Source organism: Oculina patagonica, chromosome 4, assembly GCF_052425735.1.
Source record: "Oculina patagonica isolate OP01 chromosome 4, crgOcupat, whole genome shotgun sequence".
Taxonomy (NCBI): Eukaryota; Metazoa; Cnidaria; class Anthozoa; order Scleractinia; family Oculinidae; genus Oculina; species Oculina patagonica.
In genome coordinates, this window is record NC_135761.1 from 57,757,605 (window position 1) to 57,785,362 (window position 27,758).

Sequence of the window (27,758 nt, forward strand, 5' to 3'; positions counted from 1 at the left end):
AATTTTCTAGCGCTGCACAGCTCCTGTAATGATTCAGAGAAATAAATGATTAGTTTTGCCCGCTGCTAGAAAAAACTGCTTTAGCTGTGGACTGGTTTAGTCGAAAATACAGTGGTAGTTCTGGAGTCACGCAGCTGGGGTTTTCGGAGATTAAATTAAATGCCTCGAGGCATGATTTTGTTTTCTGTGACGTAAATTCACAACTGCAGCGCGATCGCTGTGTTTTTTTTTTCGCTCAAAAGGAGAGTCATTATTTCCCAAAACTTGTTGCAACTTGCTACACTTTAGTGAAAAACGTAACCTCGTACTTGAGTTGTTTTGCCCCACTTTTTAATATTTCCATAAAGCAATTCTTTTGTTCGTTGACTAGAGCTATAAAGAAGCATAAAATTTAATTTATGAAGAAGGGCTAATTTGACGCAAGCTTTGTCTACTCTTTAAAAGAAGATCAACTGATAACAAAAATAATTTTACGAATTTCTTGAGTGGAAAAGAAACGTGAAGTTGAATGTTTCTGTCGACTCTGCGAATAGTGTGCGAAGACACTACACACCATTACTTAAATCCAGCTCAGTTTACATGTAATATGGCGCTTCGCTCAGTGGGTTGTAAAACTTGTCGCACAAAAATACCGCATTCCTGTCAAAAATGAAAACTAAAGGCTTTGAGAAAACAGCTTTTACAGGACGCCAGGCCGATGCAATGTCGTTGTTGCTGTAGCTTGTTTTTACTTGTTTGCTTTGCGCGTGATTTCTCAGAAAGACGCATTTCAATTTTTCTGATTTCTCCGAAATCAGACGTGGTGTTCAGTGCGTATTAATTGAATTCTTAGTGGACAAGCCCATTATTAAAACAATACATCCTTTTGATACAAGGAAAAATAAAACGTAAACGCCCAGATAACAATTCCGATACATCTGTTTCATATGCACTGCGCAGTTTCTACTCGTGACACGCTTGTGAGTACCGGTATATTGTTCCGGGTCTTGTCTCGTGCCTGGGAACAGGTCTTTATATGCGATCAGTTTTGTTCCCTTTAGGTTAAAGTCCACAAGGAACTCGTGTTGCAGTGGTTGCTGCTCTCAATTTTACACAGCTACTTTGACGGTTCCTCATGAATTGTTGCTGTTAGTTTTATATAATTGCTTCATTTGTGTCCCGGGCTCCAGTCTACGAAATGGTAAGATTTGCAGGTTTACTGAGAATTTTATTGTTAGTTTTTCTTGCTATTCGCAAAACCGATCATCGGCACTAGTAGCTTTTACATTGATGTTCTATTGCCGTTGAAAAAATACGGTTCTGCAGCATTTTGATAACTCTTTTCTGTCGTTTTCAATGAGCCGTTTGCAAAACTGAAAGATTGCGTGACACACCAAACGTTACCGGAAGTACTCATTACATATGCAGCTCTTTCCAAGAATCCGCGTAGCCTTCCCAGAAGAAAAAGCGAAAACAGATAAATCAATATTTACCATAATTCGAATGTTTTGATGCTTAAAATAGATTTGTTGTTCCCATTCGTGGGAGTTTCCCATTTGAAAAACGAATCTATAAAAAAGCCCCGGGAACATGTGTTGCTATCAGTACATTGCGCGAAGCCATGGAAAACGAACATCTTTGGCGAAATTTAAGTACAGCAACAATGTCGACGGATTTTGACCGAGCGTATCAACATCAAAGTTTTAATCTACAGTTCCCGGCTAGCTTTAATCATGATCCTGTATCAAGCAATAGAGTAAGTAGCATCAATAGAAATGATTTTCGAAGGTTTTCCACCGGGACATCGGATCGGAAGACATTTATAAGGTCATTTTGGAAATGTATCCCACAAGCGATAATGGCGTTAACAGAGCCCGGGATAACGCTAAAGGAAAATTCAAAATACTGTATGCTGAATTTTTTGGTGAAATAATTATTTTAGGTTGTGTTTAGGACGACAAAAGCATTTTCTTGGCGAATAAATCAACTGCTTTAGCTCTCGAGAATTGTCGGTGAAAATCTTGGGTTATTCCATGTCTAGTTTAAGAGCAAAAACTGTTCCCTTCTAACAATGAAGCTTTGCTTTATGATCATATATTTGCGATTTTTCTCGAGGTAAGTTCTCGGAATTTTCGATGCCATCAGATCACTAGTGTGCAAACAAACAAAGGCGAAGCCATTATGTGAGCATCGTTGCGTTTCGACATGTTTCGCTGACCACAGCCCCAAAACCTGCTCAAGTTTCCTGTTATGCTAGCAATATTGTTTAGTTCTTGTTAAAATCTACTAACAATAACCCCTTTTTATTGCTTTTAGGCATTGTTCTTCAATAATACTGAAATTACAGAAGGCAACAGTGAGATCGATCAGCCTGCCGAAACCACACAGGTTAAAATGGAACTTAAAGAGAGGATTAAACTGAAGTACTTGGAGAAAGGCACTGAAATACCAAAGATAGAGGAACTGACAAGAATTGAACCACCAAAACCAGTGAGTAGTTATAATACACATGCAAAACAATTTCTTTTTGTCGGGAAAAGCGAAATATAGACGAGCTTCCCTGAACGACCACCATAAAACACCATATAGGCATTTAATTAAAATGATACCTCTCTTAAGCACCGAGAACATAAAAAACTGGACGTCCCTAATTTCTATCATGAGGCGAAATAAATATAAGTGAAACCCTTCGTAAAAGCGACAGTGAATGGGGAGGTTCGACTATATGTATTCCACGAAGTTTTTGTTTATTTTGGTTGGCTGTTTTCTCAAAACTCTCTCGCCCTCTTGAAGTCGCTTTCAAACAATAATGGTTGTTGGTGAATTACAGTAACTCGACGGTTAATAATTGTTTTTTTCCCTTTATTTATTACACAAATGTTGCCGAATAATTAACCAGTGTTGCCAAACTTATTCGCGAACTTGTTTTTTTGCGATTTAAGCAGTTTTTCGCTGTCACATGAAATGTCCAAGAAAATTGCAAAAATATATCCTGGAAACTGAAATTTTTTGCTGGTTTCTACGCGTTGTTTAGAAAGGAGACTGATCTTGAGAAAGTGCAATATTTCAGTTTTTAATGTTCAGTCAGATCAAGCTTCCTTCCCACTCGCACCTTGTTTCGTTTTCAGTTTGAAGGGGACAAGAAATCAACAACCTGCTTAGCTTGTCATAAATTGTCACTAGGGGAAACTAAAGTTATATTTGTTTCTTTATATACGTAAAATTCAGAATGAAAAAAAAAACATTAAAAAAATATTTTTACTTATTGCCTCTACGTATCATTTCCCATTCTTAACTAGGGTTGTTTTTCCGTAGAAAATCAAAGAAGAAGACCCTGAAGTCATAATGAAAAGAAGGGAGCGAAACAAGATCGCTGCGACGAAATGTCGAAAGCTAAAAAGGGAACGCATCGAAAAGTTAGAAAAGGTACAACCCCCTATTTTCTAAGTACAACCACAAACAAAAGTAATCGAGGAGATTGTAAAAATAAACCCGATTTCAGTGGGTTTGGATTCAAACGCCATTCCTGTACTGTACTCAATGTTGGAACCTCTCTTCACAATCTCGTGTGAGTAGAGTTGCTAATGATTCAGCTCGACATTTGTTAGGGAGGGAAGGTTAGGAACAAAAGTTTTGTCTGTGGTTGTAGCCTTTTACACAGGCCACTAACTAAAGGGCAAGAGAGAGCAGACTAAGGGATAAGCAGTCAGACAAAAGAGGATTCGTTTATTTTTCTGATACGCGTACATTAAAGTTTAGTCGTTTCTTTGCAATCCAAAAAGGCTCATTAATTAGGGAAACGCACCGAAAATTAGAAAAGGTACAACCCCCTATTTCCTAACTAGCCATTTCCATAGGCGACTGAAACTTGAGGCAAGAAAAAGCAATTTGAAGAAAAGTCCCTCAGAAAAAAGCCCGGCTCGGACAAATAGTTTCTGTATAGTTTTGTAAAGAAATAGTTGAACACTGTTCAGTGTTGGATTATATGTCTAGAATCAGTCTGCAATAACACCAATCGATTTTGATATTACCCACAGCCGAATTTAGTAATGTGGCAAAAATCGTATGGTTCAATTCAAGCCCATCTTCGGAGGGCCCAGGGACAGATATAATCGGGAAGGGGGCATGCAGTAGACTACAAGGAGAGGTTAAACGGCTTAAAATGGCGCAAACGAACATTTGCACGGGCCTCTGGAATTGTTTTTCGTTTTCCTTCTTATGACATCCGGTGAACATAGAAATCTTGCATGTCGTTGAAAAGCTCTAAAGTTTATAAGGCAAAAAAAAAAAAAAAACGCGAGCAGCAACCAATCAGGGGAAAAATACGGGTTTCTTGTTTTTATTTTTCAACCAATTAGAAGAGCTTTCCCACGTTTGTTTCGTATTCTTATTGGCCAATTGCCGTATTTGAATATGTTCAGTGATTGGCCAAAGTGATTACTTTGGTTCTGGTTTTAATTAGTGGACTCTTATAAACTCCCTGGGTATTACCGTCTGTGTCAATGAAATAAACCCGTCTTATCATAAATACAGCTCATTCAATTTATTTTTAAAATTCAGGGCCGTAATCGAACCTTTGCCATAGACGAGGCAAGATTTTGCTAAGGGTTCTGGGGGCATGTCCTCCAGAAAACTTTGAAATCTAGAAGCTCTGAAACTCTTTTTGGGACATTTTTCATGACGTATTTCTTGAGAAAAAAATATTAAATAAATCTTGTTCAACTGGGGATTATTTTTCCCAACAAAATTAATATATTTTGTTTTTAATTTTGGGTGAAAATGTAGACGAGGCAAGTGCCTCGTCTTGCCTCTTGCTAGTTACAGCCCTGGAATTGTTAACTGATATCGTGTTTTTTTTTGGCAGCGGACAAACAAATTGGTGGAGAGCAAAAGAAAACTACAACACGAAAAAGACCAACTAAACGAAGAGCTACGACGACTCACCCTTTGGTTAAGAAACCATTATTGCAAACGTAAACCAACAACCTCTGCTGATAATTGGAGCGCAGACATGACGTTATGGGGTCACCCCGATCCAGAAGTTTTCAATGCTGTGAAGCAAATGTTCATGAACGTCGAACAGTAGAACAAATGACAGTTTCTGAACTAAACTTGACTGAAACGATAACTCAACAAGCAGTTTGTTACGTGGCAAACATAACCATTGGTATTTTAACTTACATTAAGCTTTGAACTATTTGTATCTTAAAGATGTATTTTCAAGCTCTTTGGATTTCCAAAGATATCCTAGTAATAAATTGTTAAGCCCGTTTTCCGTCCACACGACCGTTTCGTATCGTTTTTCCCGTACACATGTAAGACGTGTAGACCCGTAGTCCCCCCCCCTTTTTTTTTAACTAATAGGACATGGTGGACTGAACTGATCCGAAATTGTTGCGTCATCGTTTTCGTTTTTACCAGAAACCTCTTCAACGTTTTAAATCAGCAAACTTCCTGTGAAAACGATCATTTAAAACTTTTTCATGTGAACAGGTGAAGTAAAACCCATCACTTTCGGATAAACTGAAATCGTGTGCGTTCGGACAGGGCCTTTTCTAGACTTGTCTATTAAATTTAGTTTTTTTTTAATTAGCAATATTATCCAACACTGCATGTAATGAAAGGAATAATAAAAGGACAAAAAAAAAGACAAAACAAAATGTCATTCTTCTATCGCCCGTGAAGTTGGGACAAGATTCTGGGTTCGTCCGTCTACATCCAGTCGCATCTTTTCATTTAAAAATAGTAATTGTAGTCGGGGATGACATAGTTTGTTAAAAGTTTGTCGGTGACTGTGTTTTGATGTTATGTTTTGAAACACAACATCAAAACACAGTCAGCGCCAAACCTTTAACAAATTCTGCATTTCTACATGTATGTTTCAAAGCTCCCACACGAGTATTTTACAATTGCAACCCGTCTTGGGAAATGTGGGAGGATTTCGTCAAGGACTACCACTAGATTCATAAGGTCACATTCATGTTACCATTCACTTTTTTTGTTCCCAGTTCCAATCGAGTTTCTTGGGAGTTGTGTTCCTTTTTGGCCTTCTGATTGGAGTCAAATGAACCACAAAGCGTAAACTTTTACTCAGCCATGTTCTGAACGCGAACGGAATTTTGACGCCTTGAATGAACAAAAAAGGGAAGATTGTTTTCCATCGAGAAGAAAAAAATCAGTTTGATATTCTACCTGGCAAGATAACTGACGTAAACTGGATTTTGGGATTTCCACAGGAAGCGTTTTTAAGATTTTCAGGGAGAAATCCCCAAGCGTAAAAACTGATATCCTTAACATGACAAAATGAGATCAAAACATTTGAAAGTTGTCAGGTTTATTAATAACAATCTCTACATCATAGTAAAGTTAAGTTAGCTACCATATGTGTAGATTTGCATTTGGGGGAGCTGTTTAATTGTAGTTTATTAATAAACCCGTAATTTTCACACAACTTGCTACAAAAGAGTTTTACGGTCATTGTTTCCCAGTCTTCTTCGCGGGCGTATTTTCGTCGTCACGCTATGATTCTTCTCGAAACGTTGCGTGACGTGAGCTCAGCACTGAGCACTTTCAATGAAACGACCGAAGTTGAGCTACAAAAGGTCCTCTATCGAAGAAATTAGTAGAAGGAAAGATGGATTTGTAAACCCTGCAAGTTAATGTCGCAAGATATAAAGGGAAGTGTTGTTTTTTTTGTCCAGCTTATTTACAAGAAGAATAGCTTCTTCAAGCGTAGTACATCAAGTTGGTCTTCTTTTTGGCATTCACTTCCATAATTCCGTCCATGTAATCTTCATGGATTACCTCGGTGGCTTCACGGCGCAAAGCAATCATACCCTGAAAAAGAACAAGTGATCAAGAAGATTAGAACGAAAGAACAAATGATCAACGGGACAACAGCGATGGTTCGCAATCACTTTTATTTAAGAAAATCATTGTGATGTCGATTGATTTTATGTCATTTACTTATAGTAATCCAAGTCTGAATCTAAGCATAATGTGATACCTAGGCTAGATTCCGCCTCTGTTCGAAAAGGAGTGGAGGCTCATTTTCCCGATCGATTGATTGATTGTAGTAATAATAATAATAAAAAACCATAACTTTATTGAAGATGGCCTTTTCTACGAAAGTGCATTTTACAATCAAGACATGCAACAAGCACTAATGTTCACACAAATGTTCTTTTGGCTACGCTTTTGACGTAAACTTATTGATGAAAGATTGTGTGGCAACCAAAAAGCATGGCTAGCGTAACAGAAAAATATCGGCAATATGCGATGACAACAACAAAGCTCTTGATGAACGTCTAAATTGCCCGAAAAAATGTTTCAGTAGCTAGCTGCTTTAAGATCAAGCCCGTTAACTTAGAACTTAGCAGGTGAACAATAGCAACATATAACATCGTCATCAATAAATTATTATATAGTGTGGTTTTAACTTACTGCTTCAACGCAAACAGCTTTCAACATAGCGCCGTTGTAGTCATCAGTGCAGCGTGACAACTCGTCAAAGTTCACATCAGCGCTGCAGGAAAAAACCAAAATGTTCAATTTAACAACAGTAGAATCCAGATTTCTTGAACCATTGATTTTTCGAACCTCTTGATAACTGGAACCAAAAGTTTTTTTTTATTTTATTTTTTTTTTTATTGATTTAAGTTACAAGATAAAGATTACAAAATACGAAGATTACATTGTACTAGTGTAATTAATAACAATGTGCTTATAGACAAGAAAAATAAGTTAAAAACAAAAAACAAAAAAAAGAGAAAAAGAAAAGAAACAACAAAGAATAACAAAATACTGAAAACTAAAAGAAACTCTCGTAACCATATATTTAAAATAGTTTCTCCCATTACTTAAGATGTTTGTCTAATTTGTTATTCTCCCTAGCAATATGAAGCTAAATACTATACCTCGGGCTCTTGCAATAAAACCTGAGAGATTTGGCAAGTTCTTTTGGCACCTCATAGAATAGATATAATGTTTACCCAACAATAACTGGAACCAAAAGTTGGTTCCTTGGATAGTCGAGCACTGTAATTTTACCCCTGATTTCTCGAGCCAATTTTTGTTCCCCTGGAGGTTAAAAAAAAAAAACCGGGATTCTACTGTAAATAGAAACGAAAACTGAACAAAACCGCCCTCCTGTGCTCCTTGAAACTACAAAACGACTCTGTTTAGAATTTCAAGAAGGAAACATTAATACACAATGTATGACCGATCACAGGGCTTTTTGACGCCCTAAAGGTGACATCCTTTGATCACAAATGATCATGGATTTTCAACTTTACAACACCCATTACAATGTTAAATGCACCAATAAATATATATCAAAATTCAAAAAAATGCAAAAGCTTATCTAACAATATAAACATGATGCTTGTGTAAGGTATTCTGTGCAACTGGTATCCCTGTGCATTAATTGAAATATTCATCTAACCTAACGTTCATTTTCCTGGAGTGGATCTGCATGATTCGTGCCCTGGCTTCCTGGTCCGGGTTCGGCAGTTCGATCTTTCTATCCAAACGGCCTGGAGATGAAAGACCATTTATAAACACAATACAGCAAGAGACATGACAATGTTGGGACGAAGAAAGCAGCCTGGGTGTACAGAAATCTCCCTTGATGCATACAATTCTAATCTCCCTATCTAGAAATGTCTCCTTTGCAGCTGTTGTTTGGGCTCGTCACGCAACGCTTCCTCATCCACTAGCGTTGCGTGACGACCCAATTAACGGCTGGGAAGTTACAACCAATCATACACTACATGGATCTCTACTTTTTTCGTATGGACAGGGTTCGTACTCTTTTGAGCATTTGAAATTTCTTGACTTTCCATGACTTTTCAAAGTTTCCCATGACCTAAATTTTACCATTTTTCTTAGAAATTTTCAAAAATTATCTTGATTTTAGGTACCGGTACATTTGTTACCCTTTTCTTCACAAAAAATAACCAGCCTATATTTATTTTGTACAGTCAATACATTTCCATGACTTTCCGTGACCCAGACTTAAATTCCATGACTTTCCAGGCCTGGAAAATGAAATTCTAAAATTCCACGACTTTCCAGGTTTTCCATGACCTCTTCGAACCCCGACATAGCTCTACAGAGATTCCTGTGGTGTCTCTGATTGGTCATTGCTCGGTTTGAATTTGCACGCAAGTTACAACAAATCAGAGACACTGCACGGATCTCTGCAGAGCGATGTCATCAGTATGGAATTTTTCGAGTCGAATTTCGGACGTCTACTGGAGTGGGGAAAGGATTGAGTGTGCAAAGAAAGGCTCGTGCTTGCAATATATTTATTCCAGGACATCAGTTTATAATTATAATAATACTTTATTCAAAAACACACAAATGGTATCACACAAGTGGTATCTGAAAAGGCGGACCATGAGGTCATCCCTATTTAGGTCCCCTAAAAAACTTGCAGTGATTAAAGGTCACAGATTTTCCTGAATAAAAATATACTTTTTTGAAACAGGGGGAGTAGGAAAAATTGTTTATAAGCGATAGAGGAATATTGAACATACCGGGTAGCATAAAAACAAACAAAGAATAATCAAGGGCCAAACCTGATCTTAACAAAGCTGGATCAAGAATGTCCACACGGTTTGTAGCAGCTACAACCTGAAATGAAAAGCATTAAATGTAAGTTTTCACATCAGAAAGAAACCTCAAAAATATATCCAGGGCCACCTTAAGCCAAAAACTAGGACGGAAATCATTATCTAGAGAGTACTTCTCCTGTGAGACAACCCGTCCTCAGATTGCTATATTAAGACATGCACACATATTAGCATGCAATAAAACCAAAGTTAAACCATTGCATTACAAGAAATTATTTCCAACCCAGGATTCAAGAAAACTTGTTTAAACCATGAACTCATCATTAATTTTGTCATAAAATGCTACGGATACCTTGATGTCGTGATGAGAGCTAAATCCATCTAACTGATTAAGCAGCTCCAGCATTGTTCTTTGGACCTAGAATACAAAACATAATATTTATAGCTTTGAGTACTTTTGTGTATACCTTGCCACAGACAGCTGGCTTTATTGCAACTTTCAGGGGGGGGGTGGTTTGCTATGTGGACCAATACATCTTAATAAAATATAAATGATTTCAATAAATAGAGGATGGAAAGAATCCATATAACATCAAAACAGAGTAATTGGGAGGGTTACCACTTTCAGGAATTTTTTTACATACAACTGTGAAATTTTATCACTACTTAAGCATGGTCACCTTTCAGGGTATCATTACTGTCAGCCTTTATGGTACACAATTCAAAACATCTCCATTTTTTTAAATATACAACAAAAGTAATATATTCACCTCTCTGTCTCCAGCCTTTTCACTGTCAAATCTCTGTAGAAAAGACGACAAGAAACAAACGTTTACAAATTTTGCCACAACAAATGTTGTGTTTTCTGAACACAATAATTATTGCAATAGCAAAGTTATCATCAGGGCCACTCAGAAGGGCACAGAAAATCCAGTGAACCAATCAAAACTCAAAACAAATACATGTTGCCAGCACAAAGCATGAAAAAATGCATGTGCAAGTCGCAATAATTGTGACTTTGTTTTCATGTTACTTCTGGTTGGTTGAGAAAGTGGTGTGAGTTTTTCAAACCAATCGCTAATTTAGCATTGCCAAACCAAAGGAACATAAATATACTTTTGACACTAAGTGAAAATCACTTTTGACTAATAAAAAATTATTGGTATTAAGTTTCGAGAGAGAAAAGTGTACAATGTACAAATACAAATGTAGAAGTTGTTTTACCTTTGTACCAATAGCATCCAGTTCGTCGATAAATATAATGGCTGGGGCCTTTTCTTTAGCAAGAGCAAATGCATCCCTTACTAGCTTGGCTCCATCACCAATAAACATCTACATTAAATAAAACATAAAAAAACGTTTTAGTTGTGGAAACAGAAATATTGACCCATGTAAAAAACATGAGGCAAGAATCTTTACCTGAACAAGTTGAGGGCCTGCCAGCTTGAGAAATGTTGACTGTGCAAGGTAAAAACAATTTGAACATATTATCAAACACAATGAAATGTTACAGTAAATAATTGATAACGAAACCAAAATATTTTTTGTTGCCTGTAGGCAAAACTCAGTTTTAGAGGACCTGTTACCTTTGTTTGTGCGGCACAAGCTCTTGCCATTAATGTTTTTCCAGTTCCTGGGGGACCGTACAGTAGTACACCTGAAAATTAAAATAATTATCAATAACATTAGTACACCTATATATAGATCACCAAAAATCAGAACTTTAAGGGATGGATTTGGATAAACTGATTCTACTGCAGAAAAGACATGCTGGACTTTAGATTGTACGGTTTGCATTTGAGCACTGACTGGGGTAACTACATTGTGTTCCTAGGCAAGACACTTAACTCTCACAGTGCCTCTCTCTACCCAGGTGTATAAATGGGTACTGGCAAATTAATGCTGTGGGTAACCCTGCGATGGACTAGCATCCCATCCAGGGGGGAGTAGAAATACTCCTGGTCAATTCACTCCAAGAAAACCCCAATAAGCACCAGCCTGGTGGATCACTAGGCTAGAAAAGCTGGCATTTAATAAGTTATTAATAGTCTTGCTTTTTTTATCTTCCATGAATCTCTATCTTTACCTTTTGGTGGCGCAATCCCTAAGTTTTCAAACCGTTCTTTGTGTGTCATTGGCAAGACAATGGCCTCTACAAGCTGTAAAAGAACGCCATAATTACAATAGGTACTGTATGTTATATAAAATGTTGGGAGAGTCATCATCATCATCATCATCAACATCATTATTGTTATAATTATTATTTACTGTTGTTGTTGTATCAAATATATGAAATAAAACCATTGTGAAAACAATCATATTAGAATTAATCAATGAATAAATAAAATTGATATTCCCAGTTATAGGATAAGTTTGGGGATTTTTTTGGATAGGTGCCAAATTACCAAAAACCTGCAGCCATGGTCAATACTAAGGCAAAATTGTACATACCGTAGAATTCTGGTTATACTGTAAGCCCTGGGCTTATACAACTTCGAAAGGGGTTTTGGGTGGGCTTATAAGCAGAGGGGCTCATATCCGGGAGGGCTTATAAGCGGAATAAAAAAACCGTTTCGAAACAATCTACGGGAGTGTTGATTAAAACCGTTTTTAAGTAAAAAAACGCATAATAATGCAACATTTAGCCCTGTTCAGTACTGTCATTCAGCAGAGGGGGGCTTACATGTATATCCTTAGATTTTATGTGCAAGCTTTTAAATCCACAGTAAAAATGGGAGCAGACAGGAGACAGAGGAAACTAGTTTTTACTTTGCTGGCAATTCTCATGGCTTGTGGATTTACAAACTATAGTCTAGGGAATGTAGCTTTAGTATCCTAATTGGAATTCAACAACACAAAGAAAGAGCATAGATATTCTGATGGGTAACAAGATTACCTCCTGTATTTGTTGATCCAGTCCTCCTATGTCACTATACTGCTCCGTGGGTCTCTCATCTACTTCCATGGCTTTCACTCGAGAGTCATACCTAAAGTAGAATATACCACACATTAGTCGTATTTTTATATAAATTTATATGTCACTGATCATCAGGCTTTTAGCCAGGATTTAAAAAGTGGGAGTCCAACATTTTTATAAGGCCTGACTTTGTCCTCATAGGAGGGCCTGAGGAGCAGGCAAGGTGTTTTTCTGCAGTTATGAGTGCAAAGGTATCTTAAGATTTCCAAATTTGCTTAAAAAAACCTCTGTATACAGTTATTCATATTGATTTTCTGTGAAAAGTGGTCGTCCATAGGACTCCTGGACTCCCACCTGGCTAAAAGCCTGCTGTTCATTTTATGTTACTGTTTATAATTATATTATATTTGACAGCAACTGACAAAACTAGACATCCTATTGGAACAATCAAAAATTCAGCCCACAGCTGAATTTGAGTTGTTTTCTTTCAATCCTGTTCAGCAAAAAGAACTGCCGTGATGTTTTTTATTGTAACAGGATACAATAATTTTGTTATCATATTGCATATGTTCTAAACAATATACTAGTGCTGCAACCCCCGCGATCTGTACTAACTTTCCTTTCCTCACATACTTATCTCACCAGCCATTTTGAGGGATCATATTTTTTTACAAAATAAATCATTTTATCAAGAAAAACTGTTAGGAGCTTTAAAAGATGGTCACTGACCAATCACACCACTGAAAGTGATCAGATGAAAGGAGTTTCAGACAAGAAACTTACTACAGTTTTGTTCAGACCAAGAAAAATTAATTGGAAATCTTTTAACAATCTAGTCATATCAGCAGTGTTATATGGTATACAGTAGTTAAAGTAGGCACTGGTACTTACTCAGGTGGTAATTTTTCAAGTATTAAGTAGGAATCCTTGTTGACACCCTGAAAAAAAAAAAGAAAATCAGCATAGTTTACACTAGAAGCACCATAACTAACAAAATTTACACTTTCTGACATTGATCGACCTGGCCTCAAACCTTTCAATAAGTACCAATAAGCTACTTCACCAAGCAAAGTTTGCTTCTTCCTTGTAGTGCATCAAAGTACTATAACTTACAAAGATTCTATTAATCTTAACACAAAATTTGTCTTGTTGACAAAGTTACCATGTTTTAAGTTATCGGTGAGTTTGGTTTAAATGTGAGTACTCTAGTGTACTTTCAACATGTTATACAATTTTTCATAGGAGCCTGAGTGTACCAAACAACTTCAAAGGAACAGAAATGGATTAAAAGGAAGGAAAACAAATCTTCAATTCTAGGCCTGATCTTTAAAGGTATAAGCATTCATGAGCTCTTCTTACCACCAAGTCTCCTGGAGTTAAATTTTCAGGTTCCACCAACCCAATAACTGGTAAAAAGTAAGTCTACAATAGAAAGAGAATAAAATTAATGCAAAATAACTTGCACTTATCAAACAAATATAGGTTTTAAAATCTAGAAAAAAATGAACTAAAAAATCACAACAAAATCAGCAGTTCAAGTCTTCACTAAAAGCTGAAAAAATACAATTGTGTCAATTGTTTTTCTTGAACAGAAATCATTTTTTTTTTTCATCAAGAAACCACAACACAACGTACACTCATAAAGTGGCATGACAGAGTAACAAATGGCTTTTCTTAAAGAACCAACACCCAAGAGATCCAGGTGTATTCTGCTGTGAATTGGCAGCTAAAATCCATGCAACTCCTTTTAAAGGGGAGATGTTTTCAGCTTCTTACAAAGCTCTCTGATAGGTGCCGCATAAGTGCAACCACCTACTTCAAAAATATTTAAAGCCCTGGTAACGAGGCAATACACTAATCTGTAAGTCTTCACACTCAAGAGTTGTTTTTACATGTATTTACCTGTCTTGTTGATGTTTTAATAACAGCACATTTCCCTTTTCGCTGTGAATCCAAATCTACATTAGCACCATCTTCCTCTGCCTAAAAAGATATCAAACAAATTATAGCGATCACAAATGAAATAATTTATAAGGAACTTGCATTCAATTACTACATGTAGTACTTTTAGAAGTGAGAGGAACTGTATTTGTGTAGAATATGTAACTGGTATTATCTCTTCAACAGAACAAAACAATTTGCTCAGACAAGGGCTATCAAGATGTGCAACTTACATTATCTTGAGGATCAACATCAAGGAGCTGTAAGGCAAGACACAACGACAAGTTATTTCATACTTTATTCAATATTTTGTGTGAAAAGAAATTGTTCATCAGAATGGGCAGCATCAATGAGGCCTTCCAAGGGGTAAAAGCGACAAACGACATGACCCCGAATACTGTGAACACAGGAAAATTTTAACAGCGACAAGCAACATCATTATGGCACTGAGATGCAACAGCAACACAATAGGGGGAAAACGACAGCGACATTTACAGCTGTTGGCTAGGCGACATCGGTTCTCAAAAAAGTGCGACATTGCAACAAGGCAAACCCCTTTGAAAGGCCTCATCAATAAATTAAGAGATTAATGGGTTTAGAAAAAAGAAATCAACTGCCCATTCTTGTGTTCTGCATGACTATTTTTTAAAAGTTATTGGAGGCGAGTGTTTCTCCCTACTTCTTTAGTGCTCTTGTCACTTCTTTGAGTGCTTTATAATAGAATATCAAGTCAAGCACCACTTGAAATCTTATCATTAATTTTATGGTGGAGCTGTACTAATTTAACTGTGAAATTTCTCCTTGAGATCTACATGATCTACAAGCTGCATGCGCACACAAATTAATGGTAGAAGAAGGCAAGAACATTTTATTATTTTGTCAACTCCATTGCTTTGTACTCTCATAAAGCATGCTGTTTAAACCAATGAGAGCCCTTGTTAGATTGGCATTTTATTATTTAAAAAAAACCTAAAAAACCTTGGCATTACTTAAGTGTAGAATATAAATTGAAACAGGTTTAGTTCTCTTACCTCAATTACATTAGATACAAGGTATGGAAGTGTTTTGTTCACTTTTATTTTTTCTGCATTTTCCTAAGAAAGTAATAAACTTTTGTTAGATTTTTTTCTTTCGAACTCTGTTCAAAGACCCGGGTATATTGTTGTAACTTTAGAAAGTACAGTTTTATACCTTGATTTTCTCCTTCATTGCTTGCTGTTCATGATTTATCCTCATGATTTCACTTTTCATTATCTGTAATTAATAGAGAAGTAACAAAATAATTACAGATAAGTTTACAACTTTGATCCAAACCAACAACATACTAAAATGTATGAATGTAAAACGACAAGACGAAATAAGGAGACCACATTTTTTCGTCATGTATTTGAATAAAATTATAGGAAAGTTGATTGTAAATATGTATAACTCTTACCATATAATAAGAAACGCCTCAATATAACTTTAAAAAGCAACGGCCACGAATTTCCAGTGATCTCTGGTAACAGAAAACTTGAAAACATAAAAAAAATCTTACTTTTATTTCATTGTCTAACAGTCGAGCCCGGCTGACAACTTCGTCTGTCTGCATTCGAAGAACTTCTTCGTCCATCTCCTTCGATAAACAACAAGAAAATCGTTTCAAAATGTAGTTGAATATCTTAAAAGTAATTCTGAAGTTTATCACTTTCTAAACAGTGAATGGAAGCGGTTTAAATACCTCGCCATCTTCCCAAATCGCTTTGTCCTCGAGGGCCGCCATGTTGTTTCGCTGAGTAATCATGCTCGCCCCAGTCCATCGCATCGTTGGGACCCAGGCCCGGACAAGGCCCAAGGTTCTGTCAGTCAAAAAACTTGGAAAAAGCCTCACAGCTGAAAGAAGTACTTATAGCGTCTGTGTCACGGATTTTAACAGATTTTCGAACAGCCAAAATTTTTATTTGTGCCCTAGAAACCTAAAAATAATGGTCCATTCTTATTAACAATTGCTATCATATAGACTTTTGGTTTTAGGCCATCGTAACTTGATTAAAAAATGAAAGGGGTGTTATGAAAAATGTTATGAAAGGGGTCTGACCTCCACTGCAAGATTAAAGAGACCTTATACATTCATGAACTACAACCTTCTTTAAATGCCAATGTCGGCAGTGAGAGGTTGTTACTTTATTAACCTAAATGTAAATATTAAGTTACTGCTGAAGATCAATTGTCTCAGTCTTGTTTCCAGACCCTTTTCATAACAATATATAAATAGCTGCCAAAATTTTAACGGTCTTACTTTTGAAAATGTATGTAGCTTAGCATACGAAACGTGTCAAGTTTATAAAAATGCGATTTTTCATAATGTTTATCACCGCTGTTTGTGTTATATTTTTAAACAATTGCTATATTAGAGCACTGAAACTGTTAACAAACGTGTTTGGCTTCTGCGTATGGCTACGTAAAGTGGCTGGGATGGAAATGGATTGGAACTTGAAAAAGTGAGGCTAACGTTTTCAAGTTGTTTCCACGCGTCTTAAAAAAATCGTTATCTATAGCCGAAGTTTGATTTCTATCTCCAAACTAAGTTTATATGTTCCTTTAGATGTTCAAAGATAATGTTTTTCGTGGGTTAAGTTGCCTACCACTAATTTCAGAACAGTTTCGACCAAAATTCGGCGAAATCGTTGTGACATAGGGCCTGATTACATGAGCCGGGTTGGCCCGGTTAGCCGGGCTGGCTCGGTTTGCCGAGATCTCGGCACGTCTGTTAAACGCAACAAAAATCAACTTTGCGATTACATGACAACCGGGCCAGCCCGGCTAGCCGAGATCCCGGTATCGCGATGCCGGGATCTCGGCTAGCCGGGCTGAAAATTTTCCATGTAATCGCGTTCACCGGGCTAAGCGGGCCAGCATTAAATTTCTCTTCCGAGCACAATATCCGACGAAAAAATCAATGCTACTCCTTCTAAATAGGATGTAGAGGTAAATGCTAAAACCGGGCTGAAAGTCATCTCGGTAAACCGGGCCAACCCGGCTAACATGGCTCATGTAATACCGAGCTAAAAGTCATCTCGGCAAACCGAGCCAGCCCGGCTCATATAATCAGGCCCATAGTCAAACGTTACAAAAAGAATGCAGTAAAGGCGCATCCTCAAGAGGCCAAAATGGTTTGAATTAGTGGACAACGGGGTATGTCCAAAACAATTGTGAAGTCTCTTTGCGGTGGTGGTCAAAGGTGGACGAAATGGGCGCTTTTGAAATTGGGCAGCAAAAGAAAAAATCGTATAACAATCCAGCAGGATTATGATTCTGACTGAAGCCCGAGATTCAGGCAAGTGTTATTGAATGCGGAGTCGCGCTAACCACGAGAGGTCCCAGCATCCATTTCGTCATTGTTCAACTTGTCTCTATGGAAACCTCTATGACTTGCCAAGTGTCAAATTCATTTTACACGCGCGAGCAGCAGCGCCTAGCGCGTTTGACAAAATGGACGATAAAATTATCATTACCACTCACCCGCGATATGGATATTACTATGATATCAAGACCAGTGATAAGCTTGTCCCTGTTATCCCGGATCTCGGCGTCTCACGGAGAAGCGTGTTTGATGAAGTCAAAACACCAGCTTACAAGTAAGTTGATAACAATGTGTGTTTATACCATGGTCTGACTTAAATAATACCGCGCTTTCAATACCCTATAGATATTTCCGCTAAAAAACACTGCAAGACTTGTAGCAATCGCGAATCAAACAATTTAAAAGCCAAGATCTTTCGTGATCAGTTCAGCAAGCTTCAGGCAAGATCGATTTCAGAAGCCCTCTGGGTTCTATGTTTAAAATATTTTGAATAGCTATATATGATCAATTTCTAAATAAACTTCTTTTGTTTCTGCATTCCTCGAAGTTCACCAGGGTCATCCGTTCAAATGATTGTCTATATATTCAGTAAACATTATAAAAATCAAACCTAATGAAAATTGATTAAATAAATGAAACGAAGTAATGTAATCAAGGTTTTGTTTGAACACTTAAAGTTCCTGTCTAGAATTTGGGTAAAAGTTTACCAAATAAAAAGTTGCTTATAAAAGTTAAAAAGCACCGAACTTCAGCGACTATCATTGGTTTCCGTTGTATTATTGACCCGTGGCCCAAATAATCTCTCGCAAGTCTTTTATAAGAAGTCTAAAACGTGATAAACATGCAATAATTATTGAAAGATAAATTGTCGAAAAATAGTGTGGAAAACGACGCGCTTTTAGCGTTGTTTCAAACAGTTTAGGCTGTTTGTGAATTCCGATAAATTAAATTTAGTTTACTTTGCCCTGTGATTAAGAAAAGACAGGTTTTTCAACACAGAAGGTTGTCATCTTTTCCTACGCGTCGTTAAGTAGACGCTTTCTCACAACAAAGACTTCAATACGCATATATTGTAGTAAAATGGTTTGAAGCGTGACTTTTCGTTATCGGTTGTCCTCTGGGAATTTTATTTGAGAGTCATAGTCTTTTGTCATTATAAAATCGTTTGTTTTCATCAGCAATTAAGCATTACTGAAGTGCCTTTAAGAGACTCAATTATGAACCAGAAAAAAGTAAACAATTATGAGTACCAATTTAAACTGACGTTTCGGTCGGGACCGGGTCTTAATTTCGGCGCAAGCTCGCCTTTTTTTGTCAATGATGTTCCGATTTCTATTAAAACTATGTTTAATTCGGATCGAGCTTAGACCAAAATGATCATTTTAAGTAATTTCATTTCACTAGTTTTGCTGACAAACACTGGGCAAACTGTCTCGCCATTGTTAGCTTACAGATTAAAAACGTTGACTCGTTATTTGTTCCCGTTGTCTGTCCAAGTATAACTCCGCCAGTTAAGCAATTAAACAATATTCCCCGTTTCTGTAGCCTGTACAAATGATAAATTAATTAATAAGGATGTTCAAGCATTTTTCTGTTTCCATAAAGTAGAAGATTGAGTAAAGAAAAGTCTTCGCTCACTCAGATCAAGAAAGTAGCTTAAGGATACAGTAAACTTCGAATCAACTCTCGCAAGTTCGCTGAGCAGATACATCGGCATTTCTTGCTAAGCACCGCTCTGAGGTTTCTAGTTTTACGAGGTAGTCAATCAATCTAAGTTTTGAATCACTGATTTGGATCGACTCGCAGTCAGTCCGTCGCAGATGGACTTGTAGCCATCCAAACTTGCACCACACTGTCTAACAACAAATTCCCGCGAAAAACAAACGCCTTTGATTGGGTAAAGTACAGTACTCCTTTGGAAAATTTCCTTACTGATCTTGATTTTTCATTTAAATCCCAGCTTTTAACCTGGATCAAAGACAATACAAGGAGGTGACCAAAAGGTCTTCAATCATGTTCCAAGCTCCCCACAGCCCCTGCAAAACTAACATTTTGTTTATTTTTTTTCTATAAATCTCTAGGAGACAACATAATGTGTTCCGTGACTACACCATCGGTCGCTCGTCTCCTGTGTGGTGTGTGACCAATGCTGCAATGAGAGCTGCAGCTAATGACAGGCTCTTACAACTATCACAGCCCAAGACGTTTCACTTAGATTACCAGCCTTGTAGACCAGTTGAAACATCTGTGCCCCTTGCGGCACAAAAGGCGAATGCTTCACCTCGAATAGAGGCTCTTTGCAACCCGAAAACGAGGCCTAGCATTGAGGGACGTGAATGGACCATTAAGAAGGGTGCGCTGTCGTCGCGGGCCTCAGAGAGAGTACAGGAACTGTCCCACGCTAAGGGTGTTCCTTTAGGGTTCACGCCAGACAAGATCCAAGTTTGGGAAGTTTCGAAGGCTGCATTGAAAGCCAAACCTTCCAAGAGAATTGACGACCTGGCTTTGCCGGTCAAAAGAGAAATAGCAACTAATTTACCGAATGCTGATGCTTTTGAGGTCTCGAAAGCTGCACAGAAGGCGAAATGTTCGGATAGAGTGGCTGAACTTGCACAACCGATCATTAGAGGCTAGCAGAGATGTCAACCAAACAACTTTTGGAAACATTTTTATTTATTTTTCACACTATTTATTATATATTTATATTTATTACTGAACTCTCTCCTCGCGTTGTTTTGCTAAAATACCTTGTACCTGACAACAATGAAGGATTTTTCCGTTGTAAATTTACTTGTAATAAAATATTTTTATTATCATTTGCAAATATAACAGGTCTTGTTTCATTTTTTTGCTGAAGTCTCCCTATTTCTTACGCTGTCTGAAATCGTTCGGCTTTCACGTTCGATATATAACTCCAGCGTGGATCGCAGAAAAACTTTTTCATACACTATATAGCTATGGTTTCTACTTAGTTTTAATGTTTCAAAAGCGTTAAAAAACCGATAATTGTCCTTTACACTGCGCGCAAAGTACAAATTTTAAGGATGGGCCGATACTCGATACCAAATATTCGATACACCGATATTTCGACAATTTTGAAAAGTATCGATACTTTCGAAAAATATCGCACTTTCGATACGTTTTCGATACTGCACACGTGACCTGAGCCTGCGGTCTTCTGGTCAGCACGGGAGGTTTGAAAATGCGATTTTGCTCAAAGAAATATTGATGTTCTTGTCAATATTTGAATTTTTCTTGCCTTGACTTGATGTCCACACATTGCTGATGCAACAGTGAGCCGAAAAGACCAAAATCAACATTCTTGGCTATTATTTATAACGCCAGGTCTCTCCTTTGTATGGTCACGTGACAAACCAATGACGTCAGGACGGAAATGACGTCATAATATCGATATCGATATCGATATCGAGAAAAAAGGCAAATATCGTATCGATATCGTATCGTTTTGAAAAACCTGTATCGGCCCATCCTTACAAATTGAGTTTTTTATTTATTTGTTTCCAGTAGTTAGCCTTCATTTCCCGCGCAGAAAGCAAAAGCGCGCGCACATGACAACTTTCAACGTCACCAGCGCCTTTTGTAAAATGTCACTTGGCCGGGCTAAGAAAGTTTTTCTGGAACAAGAGTTATGGGCTTTCGTTGTTAAAACTGAGTTGATAAATTACTCTCGTCCACTTGGACAATGAATGTTGAAACAATTCCTTGTGCCTTCAAGGAACGTGTTGAAGCGAGAGTTGTTGACGAACTTCTCACTATCAGCGAGAAATGCTGGAGATCCGACTGGAAAAATACCAAAGGAAGAGAAGTTTTACGGGAAAGCAGGGAGGATTTAAGCAGTCTTGCGTACAAAATGCTTGTTATTGAAGACGATAATACCTCCTGCTCGAGTTTAAAGACGCCCTTTGCAGCATGGCAGGTTTGTGTTTTGGCCAAGCAACACGAAGGAGGCTATCAAATGGATCCGCAGAGTTTAGACGCGCGTTCAATGAGCAGAAAAAATCCGCAGTTTTTCACACCAACACGCTGTTGTTATAACAATTTCACGCCAAAAGAAGATAAAAACGAAGAGAATGGCTGTGTTGAGCGCGATAATGTGAAAGAAACTAGAGCTAAAAGTTCTTTGTACGTCGACCAACCAACCACAAACAACATTCAAGATGGCGGAAGGTTGAAAAGAAACACAAGTTCTCCGCATACTGGGTTGAAGTTTTACCATTCTAAACACGCTGAGTTCTATATCAATAGTTACCGGAAACAAATCACTGACTACAACATCAAAAAACATATTGAATGGCGCATAAGAGAAAATAGTATGAATACTGTAAAGAAACCGCCGAAGAAAGCCCACGAAGTGAAAAGCAAAACCATTCCAAAGCCATCCTTTACGTTTTACAGTTTTCGCATTCCTAAGAAAAAAAATACTTGTGATACCGGTGTTTTGAAAGTTGGCCCTTGCCCGAGAAATATTCCTGAACAAAATGACTCGAAAAAGGCCCGTTTTGGTAAAATTAAAACGAATTTAATCACAGCGCCAACGTTGGAGAAAAAAGATCAGCGAAAAGAAACCAAATCACTGACGAATCTGGAATATCGAAGCACACCCCAGACACGTACAGAAAGTACTGTGACTATTTCTGGCCAAGATAACGAAGGAAATAGTAACGATACTACTAAAGCAGAGTCCAGCGAAAGAAAGCTGAAAAAAGTTCACCTCAAAGTTCACGAGTGTTCCACTGAATCACCTCGCATTGTGGCCAAAGGTCGCGCAGCAAATAAATCGAAGGTAAGGGGGAAACAGCAAAATAAGTAGAACAATTTTCGATTTTACACAACTCTGCTTTCTAAAATTATTTCGTTGTTTTCTTTTTTCTGCTTTCTAGGCGAGATGTTTAGGTGTTTATACGAAGCCTACGACACAATGTTACAGAAGTTGCTCTGAAACGTCTGTAAGTTTATCTGAAACCTCCGGATCCGTATACAATTTCGATGGAAATCGAACCTTTTATATTGGGTTTCTAAATTTATTAATTACTCCAATCACAAAATTCAACTTTTTATCGTTACATTCATAATTTTCCCTGATTTTACTCACACTTCATGAAAAAAATTGTTGTAGACGTAGTTTATACATAACGTACACTGAAGTGCAGAGGATTTTCGGGTACTACTGCATTAAAATAGTGCATTGTGTGAAAATTTTAATTTTGTAGCAAAATTGACTGGATTGACACCGCTGCTTGACCTGACTGGCCTTTCTCAAAAATAAGCAGATTGTTATCAGATAAAAAAATCCAGCTGTTTCTGTTGGCAGAATAGCCTCTCCTTGAATTAACTGGTAAAGAATGAAGAGTAAAACACAGAAAGCCATACTGTCAATACAACGCAGATATAATGTCAATGGTTTAACAGTGCAAACAACATCAAAATTAAAATTATTTTATGCCTTCAGTTTTTCAAGGGTTGGATAGCATTAAATCTCTATTCAGTGATTAGCACTATTGGTTGTGTAACAACTATCCACTGACTGGAAAAGCACTTCATCTGGAGGATAGCATTTTCCCCCTTTAAGGTCATTACCCTAAAATAGAACTGAACACAGATTTTTAACCAAACTTCGCCTACTGGTTTATTACTTTAAGGGAACTTAAATTTTGAAGTAAAAAAGGGGGGTCACCAGATTCGTTTAGGAGCAGGAAGACCTTGTATATTCCATATAATTCTTTTAAAATTCCCCTGCGAGTGCTAGCAAAGTACACGTTTTTAGCGATAATTTATTTTTCAAACACAAGAATTGATCTGTTTTCATTTTACAGAAAGAATTTGATCGCTACACCCAAAATATGGGAAAAAATTGATAGGTCACCAGACTCGTTTACGGGAAAGCGACAATTTGCTTCTCTTGCGGACTAAGCCGCATAGAAAAAAGCCGCCATTTTGTTTATGTGCGCGCCCTAATTACGCGTAAAATTCTGCGCAGTAAGGATGCGCAATGCAATACAGGGCAAAGACCTTAAACAACTGAAGCCTGGAGTAAAAATGTTGTAACACATCTTTTTGCATTTCTTATATAAATAGTATGAAAGGAAAGTGACAAGAAAGCCAACATTGGGAGAGAAAGAATTTCTACGAATTACCACCCCTAAACCACTCATACATGGCCAACAGCTAAGCAAAACACCAAGTGACTTTGGTGAGTCACCAGGGTTTTCTCCAGAAAAGAGTGTTGAAGTGAGCCCCATGAGAAGTCCTGTACCTTCAGTGTCTGGCACAAGTCTTAGGAGCCAAGTAATTGCAGAGATTTTAATGAAAAGAGAACCCCAAGTAGTCTTCCCAAAGAACAGCAACTTTCAAGCTTGTATAACACCATCCAACTACTCGACCAGCAGTGTGGAGTCTCATATAAGACAAAGAAGGGGTTGTACACCTGACGGCATTGTACCAGACTTGGACGAAGAACTAGAGAGAAACCACAATGAAAAACGCATGCAGAGAATTCCCTCTAAACCTTCAATCCCAAGAATTGGTCCTTTTATTTCTGGTTAAAATGAAGTGAACAGAGCGGCAAAGAACTTGTACTGCTTCACAGTGCAAAAACAGCAAGTTAAGATTGACAATGATTTTCTTAATCTTGCAAAAAGCAATAGATTTGGCAGAAATTTATTTTAGAGTAAATGCCATTAGTAGAAAGGTATGATTGCCATTAAAGTTATAACAGTATTTGTTTATTTAAAAATTTTGGTATTAATTAAATCTTACATTTTATAGTACTGCAAAATAATTTTGACTGCTTGGCAGTATTAACGTGTCATACATTCAACAAGTAAGAAAATCAATATTTGTTAGATTCTTCTCTTCACAATTTTGACCCATTTAGATCCCAATTATATTTACTATAATTAATTTTAATTGAGCTGTCAGTTGCTTCTAATAGACTTTTTAATTTTTCCTGTTGTTCTTTCACAAGATGCTGAGAAATCCACCTGAAAATATTAAAAAAAATGAGAAAACAAGTATTTATCTATAAAACGGAAACTATAGATCTTTGCATGTATTTTTCATATTTTACAGTTATTCAATAAAGTTTTGTTCAGTACCTTAAACATTCTTGCTCAGTTAATCCAAAATCTATTTTGTACCAGAGAAATATTCTTGACAAGGTGACCTGGTCAAATGTTTGAAAAGACAATAAACATGAATACCATAGCGTTTGCTCAAGCTCTACAGCAGTCTTTTTGTAGTCACCAGGCTGGCGACTTGCTCTACAATCGAGGCGCCAGCTCTAAAATTCTAGTTCCCATGGCGACTAAAACGGTCGCAACTTGAAGGATTGTACTGGCTAAATTGACACTGGGGTAACCCTGCAAATTATGGACTAGCATCCCATCCTTTTGAGGACACTGTGAGCAAAGTACTAACTGGGGAGTGGATTGTTGTAGTGAGGGGGGAAATAACAATTACCAGTATTCTCCCATTTTCCCCCAAAATTGTGATCACTGATGCTAGGAGAAAAGTCCTATTTTCACCAGTTTCAGTGAAACAAATTAAACCAGAAAATAATAGTACTTAACAAAGGGGTGGCAAATGATACATGCAAGACTTTGCGAGATGACAAGACTGATATTTTTTCTGCGAGCTTGAGACCTTTTTAGCCTTGCATAAAATTTGGACTCCCAAAAGGCGTCAAAGAAAAAATTGGCGACAACAAGACCCCTGAAACTTGGCTAAAATTTTGCAAATCACTCATTATTTGAAGGACCATTCACCACCCCTAAAAAGCACAGTTATTGAAAAAAGTATTTGGTTAGTTGACCTGCACCACTTCAAAAGCTCTATTTTCATTTTTTCTTTTTATCCTGCACTTTTATTGTTTTTAGGGCTAGGGACACTGTTTTTGTTCTTTGTCTATTGTTTTATTTGCCAATTCAGAAGAACCTTGGAAATGGTGCAGATTACCCCTATTTGTTACCTTTGCTCCACACACTAAAGCGAAGTGTATCCTAGGATCAACTTCTGACACTGTGAATCTAAGACGAGGATCACCATCAGCAAACAATGGCTTTCCTCCTGAGGGGTGTGGTCTGTTCCCTAAAGAAGGAAAAAAACTACATCTTTACTGTTTACTTCCATCTCTTTTTAAATTATTTGAATGTGTTTTCCAGGAAATATCCATACCCCTCCCATGGAAGGTTTGTTGGTTTGAATCACCCACCCCTCTGGAAAATCCAGTAAAGCTCCCATTGGCTTTTGAGACCCCAAAATTTTCAACGACCATCCATGGGGTGGGTATGGATATTTTCTGTAACTGCACATTATCGAACATGGAAAGGGAAAGCCAAAACAACAATTGTTTTGGCCTTCCCTTTACATGTTTGATATTCTTTTATTGATTTTATTTCAATGGTCTATTTTCATTTACTATGACAGCCTATTACCTCTGAGAATTCCATGTTCAATGTCATCTAAAGAAAACGTGTAACCACCAATGTTGTAAGACATTCTTCTCCAAAAATTCTCGATTTCTAGGACTGAGTTTGGTAATCCACTTTCACACATTGCCAAGCCGTGAATTGTGAGAGAATTGTAGATATCTGTCAGTCATTAAGGAATTGTAAAAATTACCTGAGGGGGGTGGTCTTTCCATTTTACATTCCCCACCCCCCACCCTCACTGACATGGTCTGACTTAACAGTATACATTGTGATTGAAAAAAGTTCAATTAAAAGAGCAGAAAACTAGTTTTGAGAGAGAAGGGAAATACCATATTTTCTTGATTATTAAAACTCCCCCAGCGCTTATTTCAAACTTGCAGGGATGTAGCTAAGAAATCACTAAGCCGGCTAATCAACAAGCCCAGCTGGCTAAAGTCCCGGGGGGGGGGGGGTACTCCATATACTGGCCTATACGGGGAGGCTCCGCCCGAAAGGGGTACCTTTTTCAGGCTTCAGGTATATAAAAGGGTAGGGATTTCACAAGTTTAGGTATATGAAAGGGTAGGGAAATCTGTCATTAAAATATTTAAAAGGGGCTTTAAATTAATTATTTTGAACAGACGCAACTTATGGCTCTATCGTCTTAATTTATTAAGCGCTACATAAAAATGTCAAGAAAACGTCCTGTTTTAAGTATATTCTGTGTCGTGTAGGTATATGAAAGGGGTACCTTTTTTCTATAAAAGGTATACGAAAGGGGTGCTTTTTCTGTCAAAATGGTATATAAAAGGGTAAGGGGTTGGACCTTGGGGCGGAGCCTCCCCGTATAAAACTTTCTTGAGTGCCCCCCCCGGGGCTAAAGTTTCTGTTGGCAGCTCTAAAAGTTTACCTTAGTCGCCCATCTAGTGGGGACGGCGGGTGGGGGTAGGGGTAGGGTGTTATAAATGCATGTTCCCAAACCAAGTGACTTGACGACTTTAAATAAATCAGGAGCAATCAAACTACGCTTAAATTAAAGGATACTCAGAAAGAAAGCGATTTTCTCCGTCCTTTCCAAACTTCCCAGATTCACGGCTTGCAAGGCTTGAGTTCTGTCCACATATTCCTGAAACAATTTTAGTTTTAATGTATCAAAAGCGTTAAAAAACCGATAATTGTCCTTTACACTGCGCGCAAAGTACAAATTGATAAGGATGGGCCGATACTCGATACCAAATATTCGATACACCGATATTTCGACAATTTTGAAAAGTATCGATACTTTCGAAAAATATCGCACTTTCGATACGTTTTCGATACTGCACACGTGACCTGAGCCTGCGGTCTTCTGGTCAGCACGGGAGGTTTGAAAATGCGATTTTGCTCAAAGAAATATTGATGTTCTTGTCAATATTTGAATTTTTCTTGCCTTGACTTGATGTCCACACATTGCTGATGCAACAGTGAGCCGAAAAGACCAAAATCAACATTCTTGGCTATTATTTATAACGCCAGGTCTCTCCTTTGTATGGTCACGTGACAAACCAATGACGTCAGGACGGAAATGACGTCAT

The 27,758-nt window shown here is 37.6% G+C and overlaps 4 protein-coding genes across 4 annotated transcripts; 2 read left to right on the forward strand and 2 right to left on the reverse strand.

Annotated features, from left to right (window-relative positions):
- The first annotated feature begins 1,497 nt into the window (after positions 1-1,497).
- LOC144650859 (uncharacterized) lies at positions 1,498-5,565 on the forward strand. Its single transcript, XM_078510623.1, has 4 exons — positions 1,498-1,735; positions 2,296-2,469; positions 3,295-3,405; positions 4,844-5,565. Exons 1-4 carry the CDS (start codon positions 1,601-1,603, stop codon positions 5,063-5,065), a joined length of 642 nt encoding a protein of 213 aa, XP_078366749.1. The 5' UTR covers positions 1,498-1,600; the 3' UTR covers positions 5,066-5,565.
- A 731-nt stretch (positions 5,566-6,296) lies between these two features.
- On the reverse strand, positions 6,297-16,249 carry LOC144650860 (26S proteasome regulatory subunit 6A-B). The gene is made up of 19 exons (XM_078510624.1): positions 16,133-16,249; positions 15,950-16,027; positions 15,604-15,666; positions 15,444-15,506; positions 14,646-14,672; positions 14,374-14,454; positions 13,831-13,893; positions 13,363-13,409; positions 12,451-12,541; positions 11,641-11,713; positions 11,141-11,211; positions 10,974-11,012; positions 10,779-10,886; positions 10,325-10,357; positions 9,907-9,972; positions 9,561-9,615; positions 8,423-8,513; positions 7,423-7,504; positions 6,297-6,816 (listed from the first exon to the last, which is right to left on the reverse strand). The coding sequence occupies exons 1-19, from the start codon at positions 16,214-16,216 to the stop codon at positions 6,706-6,708; spliced, it is 1,326 nt and encodes a 441-aa protein (XP_078366750.1). The 5' UTR covers positions 16,217-16,249; the 3' UTR covers positions 6,297-6,705.
- A 1,513-nt stretch (positions 16,250-17,762) lies between these two features.
- Positions 17,763-20,622, forward strand: LOC144650864 (uncharacterized). Its single transcript, XM_078510627.1, has 2 exons — positions 17,763-18,029; positions 19,837-20,622. Exons 1-2 carry the CDS (start codon positions 17,884-17,886, stop codon positions 20,387-20,389), a joined length of 699 nt encoding a protein of 232 aa, XP_078366753.1. The 5' UTR covers positions 17,763-17,883; the 3' UTR covers positions 20,390-20,622.
- Positions 20,623-23,832: 3,210 nt separating this feature from the next.
- Positions 23,833-27,326, reverse strand: LOC144650866 (uncharacterized). Its single transcript, XM_078510630.1, has 5 exons — positions 27,229-27,326; positions 26,209-26,364; positions 25,743-25,861; positions 24,871-24,938; positions 23,833-24,756 (listed from the first exon to the last, which is right to left on the reverse strand). Exons 2-5 carry the CDS (start codon positions 26,327-26,329, stop codon positions 24,630-24,632), a joined length of 435 nt encoding a protein of 144 aa, XP_078366756.1. The 5' UTR covers positions 26,330-26,364; positions 27,229-27,326; the 3' UTR covers positions 23,833-24,629.
- Between the last annotated feature and the right edge of the window lie 432 nt (positions 27,327-27,758).